At 36.4% G+C, this 17,695-nt stretch overlaps 1 protein-coding gene across 1 annotated transcript; it reads left to right on the forward strand.

The window, feature by feature from the left end:
- Positions 1-699: 699 nt before the first annotated feature.
- Positions 700-15,681, forward strand: BOLL (boule homolog, RNA binding protein). The gene is made up of 10 exons (XM_041473301.1): positions 700-834; positions 3,735-3,826; positions 5,102-5,156; positions 5,598-5,676; positions 8,156-8,322; positions 8,871-8,942; positions 9,609-9,656; positions 10,718-10,843; positions 12,301-12,375; positions 15,664-15,681. Exons 1-10 carry the CDS (start codon positions 706-708, stop codon positions 15,679-15,681), a joined length of 861 nt encoding a protein of 286 aa, XP_041329235.1. The 5' UTR covers positions 700-705.
- The last annotated feature ends 2,014 nt before the right edge of the window (positions 15,682-17,695 follow it).

Below are 17,695 nucleotides of genomic sequence, written 5' to 3' on the forward strand. Positions count from 1 at the left end.
ACAGTTCACAAGTGTAAGCATGCTGCAAGTTAAAACATCAGGCAGGCTTCACCAAATAATGATCTCCATGATATCCCATTGAGTTATGTTCCTTTACTGGAGCGAGAGCAATCTGATTGTTCTTTTGCAGGAGGAATTTCTGTTCAGACCGCTGTGTTTGTAGGCCAGGAGGGTGTTGAATTAAAATAGACCTGTTCTCATCTGGTGTGTGGAGCTTGTTGATTACCTGTGGTGGAATTATGGGTGCTCAGCACTTGGAAAATTAACCAGGTGCTGTTGCAGAGAATAGAGTTGTGTAGATGTATGTGAGAGCACAGATTGAGTTTAAAATGTCCATTCTATGTAGGTTGAAAATAAGGGCTTCTAGTAGAGAGAAGATACGTTGTGTAATAGAATTGATAACCTGAAATTTGTGCAGCAGGGTGCTTTGCAAATTGAACAAAGATTGGTGTCCAGTTTGGAAGAGTGTCAAACACTGGACTTCAGACCATAGTGTATTCACCAATTTACTGAATTGATTAAGATTGAGCTTGTGTTCAAACACTGAGCTACATTCTGAATAAAAACACATGGTTAATGTTCAGCATCTTCTGTGCCTTCTGAAAAATTCTGTATGTATTGTCTGTTGAGAATTGCTTCATTTACTGGTAAATAATGTGTAAGATTTTGAAAATGTTTTCTTTCAATCAGCAGGCCACTGATCAGATGCAAACAGAATCTTTACCTTCATGTCCCAACACTGTGTCACCGGTGAGGTTAAATAATCTGATCGGTTCTCCAAGGTTTGGAACAGTTACTCCAAATCGTGTCTTTGTTGGAGGAATTGATTTTAAGGTATTCTTCCCTCTTTTTGCTATTAGATTATAACAGTATAAAAATCAACAGGGGAAAAAAGAGAGACATAGTCATGTGTATTTGTTTAGTTGGTAAGTCTTCTTTACTTTAATAGCCAAACCTACAGTAGAGAGTAAAGCTTTAAGCCATCATTTGGGTAACTGTCCTACAAAGTTGACTGTACCCCTAGCTGCTAGAACCTTTTGACACCCCACTTCTTCAGAGTTTTCTTTTTTCATAGAAGATAGCTTTTGTCATCAGCAGAGCTGGTGGCAGAAATGCATGTAGAACGTTTTGTTTATGTATACCACTTAGTGTAATTTAATAAACTGTCACAATGTTTCATATAGCCTGTGGGCAAACGTCAGTGGCTTTTGTTCCTCTAACACTTCTGGTTCACACAAAGAATTACAGTGTGTATATTCCTCACCATAGTAATTTTCTTAAAGGCAAGAGTTTGTTTTTAAAAGAAGTATGTAAACTTCTCTGGGTAATTTGCAGTATTGATCTGAATTCTTAGAAAGCTCGTGCCTTTGTGTATTCCCTAAAATCTTTAAATCGCAGTGGACGTTGGGCCACTCTTACCTTGTTCAGTTGCTTTTAACGTTTGTGATAAGCTTAAGGTTAAGGATTTTTCTCTCTTCCCACTTTAGGTAATTAATTAAGCCATTGACTTTTGCAAAACGTGCTTGGTCTGCTTAGCTGTTGCTTTGTTCCCACCAAGAGTATCTTCCCTGCATTAATCGTCCTAGACCTTCTGATTACTGACTCATTTGAAGAGGAACAAGAATTGACAATTCACTCAGACTGTTTTGCATGACAAATGCAAGAAATTCCAGAATCTATTATTTTATTTGGCAGGGATAATTCAAATAGAGGTGTTCATATTTTAAGATGTGCAGGACCTTCAGTACATTTAGACCTCATTAAAGTGGCACAGTAGCTTTTTTGCACCAATAGTAAGCAAATTTCTGGAGCTATAAAAAGACCTTTCCTACTCTCTTCTGTCTTCACTGCAATTTCAAAGGTTAAAATACTTTTCTGTCTAACATCAACATTTTTATTAATTATCATACTGATCATTTTGAAGGGTCTCTTCACTTGGTTCAGTTGCTGATACTTTAAAATTTATTATGAAATTGTATTTTCAACAGCAGTTTAAACATTTGTAATCATAAAGAGGATGGAGTTTTTTTGCAGAGGCATGAGGAAATAGAAAGGATGAAACCTCTGTAGCCATTTTAGTTGCTCTTCCATTTGGTATGATTCTTTATACCAAATACAGCCTTAAATTTCTGATCTTATCCTCATAGGGTTTATATGTCAGTCTTGAATTGCTTTCTATTGGCAATCTCGTGGCAAAAAGTATTGGGGTTTTTGGGGTATTTTTTTAAGCCAAAGGTCTTATTCAAGTCACTTGGGGTGGTGGAAAAGCTATTGACTTTATTTTTGTGGAAAAGGGAGACCGTTAATCCACAAAAAACTTACTTGCTTTCTAGCAAGCTCTTTTATGATTTTGCCATTTTGTCTATCACCATGGCAGTGATTCCTGTTTTCAAGAGGAAACACCTGGTCTCTCAAATTTAGAGAAACAATTCAGCAAGGGAAGTTAAGAGTTGGGAACCTTTTCATCTTGGTCTGAAGAGCCCTTTCTTTAGGGGTGCAGGCCATGTGTCACTGACAAGGGCTAATGCTAAGTCTTTACCCTCCTTGAAGAATCTGACAGATGCCTTTGTCTTATCTTAAGCAGGAAAAGGCAAGTCCTACATGTGTTTCGCATAAGTTTCTAAATATTATGGTTGCACAGATTCTTGCAGATTTCACTGTGCATCTTAGAACAGCATTTCCTTCTTACTCTGCATCAATGCACTGCTCTGCACATAAACCTTTGTCTTTCCGAATTCATAGTTCCATGTAGCAAGCTCTTATGTCCTTGGGTAGTACTTTGGGCACCAATCAATTTCAGGCTTGTATGAGACACGTAAACCTTTGATGTGCTGGAGAGGATTCCCTAAATTGTGTGCAAACAATCAAAGTCATTAACTAAGAAGTAAAACAGTACTTGTTATACTTGAAGTTAAGGAGAGTATAGATGAATGGTGTGTGCATATAACTATGCTTCTGCCAGTGTGAGGTGTAGCATTAGCTAAGGGCTATGTAGAACAAAAAACTCAAACATGATGCTTACTGCATCATATGTGATATATGCTTACATTGTAAAGCGATATTCATAGAAGGCAGAGGAGTGTTCACAAAGCTTAGGTGAGTCTTTACGTTAGAAAGTTTCTTATTCTCTGCATACTTGGAAGGGGGGCAGTTCCTTCCAAGTTGCCTTAGACCACTCTCCATTGAAATAACATTTTCTTAGTTACAGTGGGGAGTTTGTATAGTATGCCTGTACGTGTTTGCAGACTCTCATGTCAAAACCACTTCAGAAAGAGGGATCATGGTATATTCAATGGATTTGACCACTAAATCCCTCTGGTTTAGGGGGGTTTGTGTGACCTGTGTATATCTATATGCTCTGCTGTGTTACAGTTGAAAGCATGGCAGTGATTTTTTGTACTGTAAACTGCTCTAGCATGTAATTAACAGAAATTAAAATTCAGATCTAGCACCCCTGCTTCATTGATCTTAACTGTAAAAGTTGTTGCATAAATCTACTCATGAGAAGTTTTAATGAGAAGTTTCTAGAATTACTGTTGAATAATTAATGCAGTAGTTAAGTGGGCCCTGAGGCTCATTCTTCTGTCCTCATATGCAGGGTTATAATTAGTTTGTAGCAAACTTCATCCAAAGTACATACATTAATAGTCTTAAGGTAAACATTGAACTAATTAATTGAATGACTATGCAAACCAACTTTTCCTTTTTTTTCCCCTCTTGATTTACTGTACTAGACTAATGAAAATGACCTGAAGAAATTTTTTGCTCAGTATGGCAGTGTGACAGAAGTGAAGATAATAAATGACAGAGCTGGAGTATCAAAGGGGTTGGTATAGTAGAATAAGTGTATTGTGGAAATTGAAAATAACAGAAAGCTGACTATAGTAAATTTGATTGATTTTTTTTAATAGCTCATAATATTTTATCACTGATGTTTCAGTTATTCTGTGTGTGCAAAAATCTGTTCTTGCCCTATAATATCTCTATATATGTCTCCAATTTGCATAACTAAAACTGTATTAGTCATGTTGTAAGATGAAGCTGTGTGTAGCTAGGACAGAATCAATAGTTGACGTTTTTTCAGGTTTTCTTAGTGACTATCACTTAAGTAGATTATCCTAGCAAGGTTATTTAGTTATTAAATATATTTCTATTACTGAAAGCCCATATGGAAAGGAGCCAAAAGTGGAGGAAGAGCTGAGATACACCTGATTGTGCTGGAGTGCATGGCAGTAACAGATTTTTCTGTGAAGATTTTTGGAACAGCAGCATAGAGGACAAATCTGATGACTTAAAACATGAGCTAAATCATGATTACTTACAATGGAGACTGAGACTGGAAGTCACCAGTAGGAGGAATGACAAAGAACAAATACAGAGAAAGATTAAGATTGCATAGTAAAATCATTGCTGTAACCCAAAGGATGGTGTTGCCAATAAGGTGGGGAAGCACACTGCCAGCAAAGGGAGGAAAGAGGGCTGAAGCAAAAAGGAATGTGCATGAGGGTTCACCTCTTAAGTCCTCTCCTGAGGAGTAAGGACAGCTTTAGTGCTGTCAGAGCTTAACATGTATCAGCAAGTTATGTGCTGAGCTGCAGCTCTTAGTACAGAGAGTGCACTTGCATGACTTCAGAGACTTGGTCCCAGATCTGTCACCCCGCCTCTTGCCCTTTTAGTAAATTCCAAGAAGTATCTGAGAATTGCAGTGTGTGTGTGTGTCCATATAACCCATATTAATTATGCAGTTGTGATTACCAACATACAGTATAATATTAACTTTAAAAAAATCCCAAGTGTCTCGTCTTGGTCACCTCAACAAGTGAAAGGTCTAGATCAAAATCTTTTTTTAATAGAAATGAAGAAATTTTAAAACATCGGCTGAGTAACAAGAACGGCTGGTCATTCGTGGCAGTATATTGCCACATACTTGAATGTAATTAAAAAGGTGCTAAGAATGCAGTTAATTCAATCTTTACTTCTAGGTTGTTTTTTTTACCCATTAATTTACCTTGTAATGTCACTTGTACTGTATATCAAGTAACTATGTGCTGTGTTTGTAAATACAAACTTTAGTGGCTTAACTTTTGTTACTTTTGTTTAGGTATGGCTTTGTTACATTTGAAACCCAAGAAGAGGCACAGAAGATTTTACAAGATGTAAGTGACAGTCCCCATTATGTTTGTCTCTTAAATGAATTGATTAATTTCATACTAGGCCTGAGTACTCTGGTCCTCTATTTGCAAAGTTGCATTTGAAGATAAGTTTGGTCTGATAGTTGAAATAGTTTAAAGAGAGCTAAGATAAGATTTTTTTAATATGAAATTCTGATCATCCTCTGATTTTTTTTTTTCTTTTGTCCTACTCTTCTATTTTGAGTAATGCTTCCAGAACTTCCTTTTATGTTGCAGTCTACTAACTGTGTGTTAGTATTAAAAACAGACTTTGAGGAGTTTCACCAGGTTCCAGACATATCCTAGCATCTGGTTTCAACATAACTACTCTCATGCTCAGTGTGTCTAACCTACTAAGTTATTTTTTACCTCTCAGATACCTAGATCTGTGTAGAAAATAATAATGTCTAATTTCTTTAATTCTAGGCTAAAAAGCTCAACTATAAGGATAAGAAATTGAATATTGGACCAGCAATAAGAAAACAAGTGCGGAGTCCTAATGCTCGTATGTGTTTTTACTTGCATTTGTGTATTGTCAATATGAATATAAGTTTTTAACCAAGATGTGCCTGGTCTTACACTGCATTAATGCTGTGTCTGGCATGTGCTCAGAATGGTTTGCAGTGGAAGTAAATGCATGCAAGTGGAAATGTTGAAATAAATAGATTTATGGTGTCTTGGTTCTTTTATCTCTCAATATGTTGTTTCTTTTACTTTATTGGAGAGAGTTACCTATGTAGGAACAAACTGAATGGAAATTCAAGTTGCCTGGCAGAATCTTAAATCTAAACATTCAGTGTGTCTTGACAGGTTCTAAGGATAAAGCAGGCTCTGCTGGTTAGTGGCATTGTTATTCATTGATTATTTTGTGTAATTAAAAACCCATTAGGATTGTTGCATCTTGCTTTCTTTGGTAGAAACCATAAGAAATGAGTGGTTGTAGTCCTCACTCTCTTTTTGAGCTGTTTGTTCTAAGCTATTGAATGGATACTGAAAATGTAGGCTATAAATCACCAACTTTTCAGATGAGATCTGTCAGTTGTCTTCAGTAAGGGCTGTGTGTCAGAAATGTAAAATAGAATTCTTTTTTAAGTAGCATTGCAGCAGGCAATGAAGTGTGCTTTGGGACTTTGCTGCAGTATTTGTCCTATGGCACCTTTTGGAACAGTTAGGAAAAACCCATCCTTTTGCTAGTCTTCATTCTGAGGCCAGAATAAAGAAGAATTTAATTCTGAAGCTTTCTTTAATTTGTCATGCTCTATTAGAAGTGGTCATTGTGTACACTACTGCTGTTGGTGCAGACACACTTGCTGAAGACAGGCAGTTTTGCCTCCTCCCCTGCTTGTGCCCAAGTATGCCCTTTTCCCTTGTGTGAGTGTATGGGTTATTGTTTGCCTGGGAGAGTGGAATACTTGTTCAAACTGTACAGTTTCTTTGCTCTAGAAATTACTCAGTATGATCTTTGCTCAGTCATCATCATGAGATTGTATGCCATTTTCTTGGTATGCTTTATTTCACTTTCCATCTTTGACTTGTATTTTCTCAGTTGTGTTGCCTGACTTGTGGAAGTTCTTTCCTCTGACTCTTGTAACGATTGTGTAAATTGATAGAAAAGGGGCATATCTCTGTGTTTTAACTGAGACATGAGGCAACAGAGGGGTAAACAAAAAATCCTTAAAAAAAGCTTTTCAAATAAAGCTGCTGCGTTCTTTTGAGATCTTTATTTGTAGACTGTTCACCTACCTGTTGTCTCTCATGCCTAGGATAAATCTGTGATATAAGATCATATTGCCATCCAGACACATCCTAGGGCCTGTTTTCAGTATGTCTGCTCTCACGTCATCGTGTATCTCAGTCACCAGGATGCTTTGTCCTACTGCAGGTCATCTTGGGTTCATGGAGCCAGAACACCTGGACTTAAAATGTCACTGTAGAGCTGTGGGTTCCATTATATTCCACAGAATTAGAGAGCTGGACAATAAACTGCTGTGCTCTGTAGCCCACATATAGAGCATTTGTCTTTCATACTGTAAAGCAAAATTATTTTTAGTTCTCCTGTCATAGGATCATTTGGGGTGAGAGCTTTGAGCATAATTGGGAGAGCCACTTGGTTTGCTTTTTCCCCAGCATCGAAATGTATTTTTTCATTAGTGAATTTTCTGTGTTTGATGAGGAAGATTTCCTTTTTCTTTGCCAGAGACTTATTCAACACTGGCAGAAAGTTTGTGCAATTACTTGGTAGCTAGTGGACAGGATTGTTGGCCACGGGATTGTGTTGATATCCTCATCTGAGATACCAAATTGCTTACTGGAGCTAAAAAAGCCTTTAGTTTTCCTAAGGTGTGCTTAACATTATCCTAACAAACATCTTAGTCTCTCTATGGATAATCTATCAGCTGTGTTGTATCTAGGTGTCTAAAGGCTTTTCTAGGAATTAGTCAAACTCTTACTATCAATAAAAGCTCTTGAATCCCTGTGGGACCTTTCTTAGTCATCCACTGAGCATTCTGGTGATCTCTGCAGTGTTCTGTCTGTTCATAAAATGGCACTTCATGGTGGTTTTTACCTTTGCAAGGCAAGATGAAAAACTAAAACTTACTTAGTGATGTTGTTTACGTTGTGTTCTCCCTGATTTTTTTCTGTACTATGTTACTATTCTGCGATTTCAGCTTCAGCTACAGAATTAACTTTCCCCCTTTTTTTTTTTCTCTCCAGAAATCTCCCCATGTTATGTGTTGTGTTTAATTATTTGTATGGATGTCAACTTCTGCAGCCTTTCCCATCTAGCTCTGGAGACATCCTGTGGCCATCTGCTTTCATGGTCATGTTTGAGGGGGAGTTGAGATGGCATTAGACAAGCTGCTCCTTGTTCTTTCTTTTGAATGTTTTCTTTCTGTGAAGATCAAAAGTGATCTTCTCTTTTTTCGTGGTGTACACATCTGAAAAAAGTTATTTACAAATAAGCTTTTTAATGTTTATTCCAGGTTCTGCTGTGACACCACAAGCTGGTACAATGTATGCAACTACTACTGTATCACCAGAAGCTGGTACAATGTACTTGACCACTTCGAGTGGATATCCATATGTTTACCATAATGGAGTGGCTTATTTTCATACATCTGAAGTCTCTCCTGTTCAGCAGCCATGGCCAGTAAGGAATTTATTTTGGTATTTATGCTTTTCTATTGACCAAGATAGCTGCAGTGTTTTCAAGTCCCTTCTGCTTCATTTGCTTCAGCTATGCCTCATGCTAGATGTTTAATTGGCTTCCCTATATTAGACTTTATTTTGTGTTTGGTTGTTTGTTTTTGTTTTTCTGGGTGTTTTTTTTTTTAAATAACACTTCAGTTTATTTTGCTTCTACAGAGCACTTTTCCTTTGGTGTGACCTATTGAACAGGACAGTTCATAATCAGTCTGGGCCTTGCCCCAGGAATGAGTTTTACTATCTCTAGATAGTGATGGCCTAGTGATTTCTAGAAAGGTGTAAGTGAGTATGCCAGAGATTTTTGTTTGATCTAACATAAGCTGTTAGAGACACTGGATTTGAAGCAGTTTAAGTTGTAGGTTAAAATTTTGTGAGTCATTTTTGAAAGGGTGGGGGGTGGCTCAGTGTTATAGTACTCCAGAGCTGTGTGTAATACGAGTGACAGTTGGTGAAATTGCTGCATTAAGATTTGTAACTTCTTTTCTTTTGAAGTCTCGCTCTGTTTCCAGTTCACCTGTGATGGTTGCTCCACCTGTTTATCAGTCTCCTACGTACCATTATCAGGTATCTGTTTGAAAAAGATTTTCAGACCATCACTAATCCTCCAGCCATGCAGTACTATTTGCAGCACTGTCCAAGGTCTGTTTATTCTTAGGAAATAGTTTGTAATAGTAGTGTGAAACATATTTTATCTTAAACATATTGAAGACTTTTCTGTAGAATACAGTTTATTCTGCTTATGTAACTACACGAAAGTTTAATAAATTACATTTTCTTGTGTGTTGCAGGACAACTGGCTTATCATCTAAGCCAAACTCCTGCTCAGAGTAGGGCTGGTTAGAACATGTTGCTTGGGTGCTTGTCCAGTTGGGTTTTAAGTAGTTCCAATGATGAAGATTCCACACAACGTTTCTGGAGAGCCTTTTCCTACACTTGACCTTCTCATCATAAAGACCTTTCCCTTAAAGCTACTTTCTTTAGTGTTCCAGCTTGGGTCCATTGATTCATGTGCTCTGAGCACCTCTGTGGAGAGCCTGACTTAAGTGTTTTTGAAGTTTATGAAATGGTCAAGTTTGAGGCAGAGCAAAACCATGTTCTGGAGTAATTTGGGGCTTAGTGAAAATCATATTTCCTCTTTTTAGTTAAGAATTAATTACAGATTTGAGAATAGTAGTATTCTATGTGTGTTTTTCTTCACCACATTAGTGACATCTTCTTGTTCAATTTTAGGCACCAACACAGTGTCTTTCAAGTCAGTGGCAGTGGTCTGTTCCACAGGTAAATACAGTTCATAGTTACAGCATTTTACCATTACTTTTCCCCTAGTTTAAAGGTATGCTGTGCTTATCAAAGAGTGAGATTTCCCACTATTCACAACTTGGTTGAAATTAGTATTAATTGCTGTATTTTAGTAATGTATTTACAACATTTACTGCTACAATGGAAGGCATAAAATAGCATCTGTTGAAACATTAAATGTAAGTCTGACGTAGGGAAAGCATCTTCCCCTCCCCTTCCATTAGCAAAATGCTTGTATCAAATTACCTAACAAATTCTTTAGAAGTGGGTAAAAACTACCAAATTTCACCTGATTAAAGAAATGGATATTAACAATTAACTGATAACTGTGACATTTCATAGGGGTAGAGTTAGCAGGAGCATCTGGACACACACTGGGTGAAATTAGACCCAGGCCCTTGAAGTAGGAATAAGATATTCTAAACTTAGTCATTTTTTGGGGAGAGTTTATCTGTTTTGTAAAAGAGCAACTTAATATGGAAATCTTGACACTCGGGGACTTGAAGAGTTTGAACCTGAAGGGAGGACCAAGACACCTTAAGCTTGAGCTGTTACAATGCAGCCTCATTACTTTAATAGCAGCCAGCCTTGTCCAGCTATGGTCTGTTCCATTCTAACAGATCAATCTACTGCTTTGAAATCAGGTGCTGAATTATGGAGATACTCTAATTATTTCAAAATAAAAAACTTGTTTTGCTAGTGTAATGATGTTGTAAGGGAAAGTTTAACCGTAGTATGTTTCTGTGATTTTGAGATTAAATGTGAATTTTGCAAGTTTTAGGATTTTGCAATGCTCTCCAAAATGTAAATAAAGTCTGAAAATCATGTAAAATTAAAGGACATTTTTTTTTCTTATGCTACCTGGCCTTTCTGTCCACTTCCCTCTTGCTTAGTTTCTTTAAGTAATTAAAGATTAATTTGACACTTTATTTTAAAGGTTTATCTTTTGTTTATATGTAGCAAAGAAGACTGTAAAATAAGCTCTTCTCTTTATCCTGCTTAAATTATAAAATTTATTAGAATAATGTGTTTTGTTTCAGTCTCCTACCTCTTCACCTCCACTTCTGTATCTGCAACCATCTGAAGTCTTTTATCAGCCAATAGGAATTAACCAGGAAGGTGGATGTATATCTCCACCTCTCCTAATGGAAGCTGCAGTTCCTGAGGTATTTTTAAAAATGTAAAAAAGTGTACTGCAAATTGAAGTGCTTTTTTGTGATTGAAAAATACAGCCTTTTATTTTGAGCACTGACTGTTAGAGCAGTGAGGTCAACTGTTCCAGTGCTTACGTTGATGTTAAATAATTTCAGGTGTCCTCAAGTTAGAACTTCTCTTCCTGTCTAGGAGAATGCTTTGATTCTGAAATATTTTAGAGAGTCACAAAGATATTACAGACAGCAATATGAGGACTTGACAATTGGTTTTGTTTGCAAGTAATGTTTAAATAAAATGGGAGTTCGTTATTTGGAATCTTGGGTTGGATATCGCTGAACCACAATAGTTTTCTAAAGTAATTATTCTGTGAGTAGAAGCTTGTTTCTAAATATTCTGATCATCTGAATTAATTAAGAGTGCTTTATTGTACTTTAAAAATTTCTTAAGCATTAGAAATGTTACTGATATAGAATCAAAAAACTAAGCAAAATATACTTAATCATTCAATCAATCTCTTCATGATTGTATATTAAAAATTATAGCAGATGGCTACAGGAAAAACTGAATTACACACTTTTTCACTTTGGTATTAATTGGTACTTCTCTAATATTCATTCCCCATGAGCAGAGAGGCCAAAAGAGATGTTAAATTAGGACATCTAATTATTAATACTGGTAAGCAAGTATGATTCCAAAAGTAAATGGGTATTTTATTACTACAAGAAAAATTCCAAAACTGGTATTTCAGACATCTGAAGTGGAAAATTCTGACTTGCTGAAGTAATTTAATTTCCCTACAAAGATACTGAATAATGAAAGGCTTGGGTTATGGGGGTTTTTCTTCCTTTTTGAAGGTACATGAATGTTGGTATTTATTTTACAATCATAATTTTATTAACAGTACTATTTTACCTTACTATTTCATGATTTTGATATAAAGGTATACAGAGATCTGAAAACCATGAGCACTAAGAAAATAGATGAAATTATTTAAGGAATATTTGGATATAATGTGCTCTTGGTTTACAGGTAGGCAATTCTTTCACGTTAAAGGAAACTGTGTGTCAGATTTCAGAAGAATGGTGTAAAATTCCAAGAACAGTCTGTATTACTTGTATGTAAATATTTTATAAGTATGATACTGCTGGGAATTGCATTTTCCATGTGCTAATCTGCACATTTAAACACTGTTCCCATTAGAGCTGAGTGAAATTTTTAACGGAGAAGTTGCTACTTCTGTCAAGGAAAGTGATTTTTGACACTGATTTAAGATAAATTAAGTTTACTAAACTTTGCTAATCTGTGGGGAAAACATAGATTTAAATATTACAGTTGTGTTTTTAAAAAAGTCAGTAGTTTAGCCCACATTTTGAAGTTTTAAGGATTCTAAATTCCTATGAAAGGCTTAAAAAACTTAACATTGTGAAACAAGCTTTTTTGCTAATTTTTTTTTTTTTTTTAATGCCAGCTGTATTCTGATCATGGAGTTCAAACATTACATCACCAGCCCTATGTCCAGAGTCACATAGCCATGCCTGCCGCTGTGAGTATCAAACCAAGATAGTTACAGAAAGCATGGCAGTATTGCTGTCTTCTTTCTTGAAGCAGTGATAGTAAGACAAGAGGGGAATGGTTGTTTTATTAATTAATTGGTACATAAGGAAATAGGAAATATTGGAGAGAAAACGAGATTTTTCTTCAATTGAAGTTTTGTTACAGAGGGACAAACCTGTTTGTCTTGTTTTGGAACTATTTGGGGAAGCTAAGAAATGAAAACATGACTAGTTATTTTAAGACTGAGCTACAAAGTAAACTGCAAATAAGAAACATTTTAAGACAAAATGGTGACCCTTTTTCAGTTCTTTAAGATGATGGTTACAAATCCTTGTTTCTTTCTCTGGGTTTTGGCCTTATATTCATTACTTCAGCTTAGAAAAGCGCCTCGTGTTGCGAAGAGTTGAGATTATGAAACGCAGAAAATGAAAAACTGTCCCAGTCAGTCACCTCTGGGTGTTTTCTTGTGCAGTTCTGATTTAGAAAGACCATTTGAGTATTATTCCATGCCACCTGGTGCAAGTTGTTGGATTTTTTTGGTTTCCAGTTTAAGGTGCTCTTGCCGAAATTAATAAGGCTGTTGATGCCATTTATGAAATAATGTCAAAACTGATTTGCCTGATGACAGAGATCTAAAGTTGTCAGTAATTATACTCGATGTTACAGCACTTGCTCTTCTGTGAAAGGTGCTTACTCAGCTTCAAGTGGAAGACTAAACATGAGTGAATAAAAGTCATGTTATAAGCTCTCTTTTCCACATATTTTGAACTTATTTTGCTTTTAGCATTTTTCCAGACTATTGTGTAACAATATGTACTAGATATTTCCAGCAGAGGGGGCTGTCACCCAAGTGTTGTTTTGGAATAAAGAACCCTCTATTTCTTGCTCATTCCTTCCTGTTTTCTCAGAAGTCTTGTTACCTAGAATTAAAACTCTACTCTGTTCAGGTCTCAAGTAGATTCACAGATAGTTAAACCCTTCCAAAGACTTACTGAATTCTAATAATTTTAGTCGTTACAGGTTGGTGCTGAATTTTTAAAATCTTTGTGGTTTAGGTTTTATTTATTTAGTTAGCTTCATGTACTAGAACTACTACTAATTAATAGTTCTAAAATATAACTTTCCCTTTTAAATTTTCATACTACCTTTTCACATACCCACTTGGAGTTTGAATATGTTTCCCAGGTAATGAATGTGATCAGCTTGTATTGTGTGTCAGTGTGGCAGAGCTCTCACCAATGATTGAAAAAGGCAAATGTTGTCAGCACACTGCTATGTGTTAGGCAAGTGGCTGTGGTATTACCACCTGCTCCCCAGCTGCAGAAGGCGACTGCCTCGTGGCTGTAGTATACTTAAAATACCCCAACAAATATGTGCTGCTTGAAAACTGCCAACTAGTGGCAGTAGTAATGCCTGAAGTAATGACTGTGCCTCGGAGGTAATTTGCTAATTGCCTCTATTGCACTGTGTATTCCCAGTAAAATTGCTGGGCTTTGTCCTAGGAGCTGTAAGACAGGTGGTGAGAGTGAGATGCTACAGCTGGTATCCAGATATTTTTGTCAGTTGTAGACTTCTTACAGCTTTGAAATGCAGCTCACACCACACCATTCTCTCTGTTCTACCATCAGTACAAATAGCAGTAACTATTGAGTTACATCAACAAAATGCTGGGTTTTAGTTTTTGATAATGCTAAATGAAAATTAGAAAACAACATATTCCAACTTCCAACTATAAATTATTTTGAGATCCAAGTTTGGTGTTTAAGATCAAGTTTGAATCAAAAATGCTTTTCTCCTCCCTGTGTTCGTGTGTTTGCTAATGATGTTGAATATATTGGCTTTAAGCTTAATTCTTTTGGCAATTAATAGCATGTTCTGTTGATGAGCATGTGGAAGTGACTCCAGATATTCCCATCTATACAAATGGATAAGGCTAACATTCATTCTCAAAGGTTGCCGGGTGGCACCTTTTTTTTTAGGAAGTGAGAAGATTTCTTATCTCTACTGTATTTTTCAGATCCTGTATCATCTTCTAATATGGAGATGAGTGTTTAGATTCTTCCAAAGAGTATATGTTAAATAGTGTCTGGTAGTAAAAGTTACCTGGGCTATAGTAACAGTGGAACCTTGGGTAAGGATAGACATTTGTGATCTTTGATTTCAGGCCCAGGACAAATATCTGTGAATTAAGTTTGGTTTTGTTAAGTGTTTATTTGAGGTTCTGGCACGCTGGCCTGGTAAATGTTAGTTGTATATTTTGTGTGTATATGAGGTAGCCCCGTGAGGCCTGAGGAGCTGAGCGCACAATTGCAGTCTACACAGTGAGCAAAGTGTAAAAGGTTCTGGCACATGGACTGAGTGGGTGCGTAGGGTTTGTTTTATTTCATGCTTTCAGCCTTTTTTTTTTTTTATTATCTACCCTTTTGAGCTGCAGTGTCCTCTTTAGGGATAGGCATGGTTCTGGTCTGTTGCAGTTACAGCTTTTCCCATATTTTGTGTCAAGCAGTGTTTTTGGGTGGCATCAACAGTACCAGACAATAAAGTGTGTTTTGTGCTATAGTTCATGGATGCTTGCATTCAGATCATAATGGTGCATGATGGCCTTTGCATGGTGAGTGTTCTGTAACTTTAACTGAACATAGCACACTGTTTTTCTCTGCAGTTAAGAGTAATAGGGGAAGATTTGTGTGCAGTGTGTATAATACATATAAATGTACACGGGTTGTAAATGTTTGTATAGATACACATACAAGTAGGTTTACGTAAATTGTGTCATAAGAGTTCTGGTGTAATCATTTGGGGAAAAGTTATTTTATGCTTGTACTGCATGTTATTGTCTGATATTCCATCTGAAACAACAAAAAATATTGCTGCATGTTTTCTGTACAGGTAAGTGAAATTGAAAGAGGCTAAGCTTTTGTTTATAGATATGTGTGAATCTAAACTTCTAGTTATATGATTGCCAAGAGACTTGTCACTAGTGGCAGCTAGGTCTGTTTCCTCTAAAATGGCTATTTTAAACTCCACTTGCTAATTTGATATTAACATGGAAAGGTACAGGGAATGCATGCTTTTTCTCATGTTACTTCATTCTGTGTCCTCTCTACAAACTTCTCTTTTTCTTTTCTGTTTGTTTGCTCTTACTTCATTTCAGTGGTTTTTTACTTTTGCTTTCTCTTTACAGGATGACCCTATAGAGAATTCACTATTTAAGCATTTGGGCCACTCTAATCTATCTTTACTGATTAATTTTTTTTTTTTTTCTTTTTGTGACCAGTCCTTCCTGTGTGGCTGAGATCCATCATCACCATAACAGCTAGCAGCTGCCAGTTGTGGCATTTGGGGTCAGTTGTTTCATTGCAATGCTTGCTATTTATGAGTTAGTGAATAATAAAACGTGCTCAGTTCTAGCACAGTCTGCAGCATCACTTGCCTGCTTTCTGCAGTTTGATGCTTGCTGATAATTGTCTTCATAAACCAAACTCTGTATAATCAGTCTCATTCATTCCTGGGATGGTAATGTATATGTAAACTCCATCATTTTAATTAAACTGCCTAAGTTTTGTATGGGTTTGGATTGTTTTCCTTCAGTAAAAATGCAGTTTTCTGTACTTCCAGTGTATGATTCTTTTGTTTCTGAAAACTGTTTTTTAATTTCCTTTTGACAACTTCTTTCCTTTTTCTCCCTATTTTGTGCAATTTCCAGTAGCTTGTGTTTATAGGGAAGGTGCACTGTGGCAGGTGCTCAAACATGCTTTTACTGTGAAAATGCTGCCTTTTTGTTGCTTACACTTTTTTAAAAAATTAGGATTTTGTTGAAAGGAGGCCTAGGGAGCAATATGTGTTTTGCACATCTTAGAGTCAATTTCTGACTTGATAGCCTTTAAATACCTGACTGATTTGTAGCAGGGCCTTGCTGTATGTTAAGATGTGCCTGTATGATTTACCCCCAGCTGTGGCTTTTAAACAAATATTAGAAGCCTACCAGTGTAAAACTGAGCATAATTTTCTCAGTAGACAAAGAGAATGTGTTTGTGTCCTACCTATACTAATAAGAGTTAAACTAAAGAAAAAGAGAAACACATTGGGGTTGAAATCCTGTAAAGTGCTTATGAAAACTGAAAAGTATGGAACCTGGGAAGTTTTGAAAAGCAGTGCACAACATGATGGGGAGTTAGTAGCTAAAGAAAAGAGACTGATATATTGAGATTATAGTGGTTTGGATATCCTGGTAGAGGTGTATGAACTGCAGCTGGTTGTATTAGGAAGCCATCAGAGCCAGAAGGGAGAGTAAAAAGTTAAATTAAAAAAAAAAAAACAAAAAAGAAGTTAGTGATGAAAGGGCCTGGCCTAAGAAATAAGGTTAGAAAAAAAGGACATTCTGAGTCTGTCATATGACATAGTTAAGTAAAGAGTAAGGGCATGGACAGTGTACCTTTGGGATATAGAGCAGCTGAGATAGGGGGACTGTAGGAGTTTGATCTTTGGAAGAAGAAACAGAATAGTACAAGTATTCTAAAATCTGTTTGTACCATTACCTAAAATGGTAGCTGTGTTTTCTGCATCTTGTCATCCTTTTGTCAGCAGTTGGTGGTATCCACTGAAAAATTATGTAAGCACAGTCCATTGCTTCTCAGTTTACAAATAAAACAGCTTTCAGGTTGTTAGCTCAGGTTTTATGTGACTAAAAACTTAATGTCAACGTTATTGTAAGTACCATAGTAAAGCATTGCTCTAATCTACATTACAGAGAATGCTGAAGGAAAAAAAAAATTGAATTGGTTGCATAGGTTTTCACAGAATACTTTGTAAAAATAAATTTTCCCCATCCAATTATAAAGAGGATACGATACAATTGCTTTAATACCTTGACATCCTTTAGTAAGACTGTATGATAAATGAACAATACTGGGTTATTTTTTTTCAGTAAAAGAATTCTGAACTCATTCTAAGATTGCATGCTTGTAAATAAAGGAGGGTATTTCCTGCCACTGTGGGCTTCATGACCTAGGTTCATAAGAAAAATGTGTTTTTCCTTTTTGAACCAAATCTGTCCAGCTGATGCAATAGAGGACTGTAACTATTCATTGAAGCATTATTAATGCAGTAAATGGGACACACTTTGGAACGGAAGAAACAACCCAGCACTTTTCCCTCTCTTTAGGAATTGAGGTCGCATTCTGTGAGAAGAAATGTTCTGCATCATTCATCTGTGAGTCTGAAACCTCAGTGTGCATGAAGTCATCAGTTTCATCCTAGAAAAGATTACAGAATGGAAGATAAAACTTTACAGTGCCTTCTACAGATGT

This window comes from Pyrgilauda ruficollis, unplaced genomic scaffold (genome assembly GCF_017590135.1).
Source record: "Pyrgilauda ruficollis isolate IOZ18807 unplaced genomic scaffold, ASM1759013v1 scaffold3, whole genome shotgun sequence".
In the NCBI taxonomy this organism is placed as follows: Eukaryota; Metazoa; Chordata; class Aves; order Passeriformes; family Passeridae; genus Pyrgilauda; species Pyrgilauda ruficollis.

Coding starts and splice junctions, on each gene's coding strand:
- BOLL (XM_041473301.1), top strand. CDS start 706: ATGCAAACAGAATCTTTACCTTCATGTCCCAACACTGTGTCACCGGTG. Junction 835..3,734: donor TTGGAGGAATTGATTTTAAG/GTATTCTTCCCT, acceptor TTACTGTACTAG/ACTAATGAAAATGACCTGAA. Junction 8,323..8,870: donor CTGTTCAGCAGCCATGGCCA/GTAAGGAATTTA, acceptor TTTCTTTTGAAG/TCTCGCTCTGTTTCCAGTTC.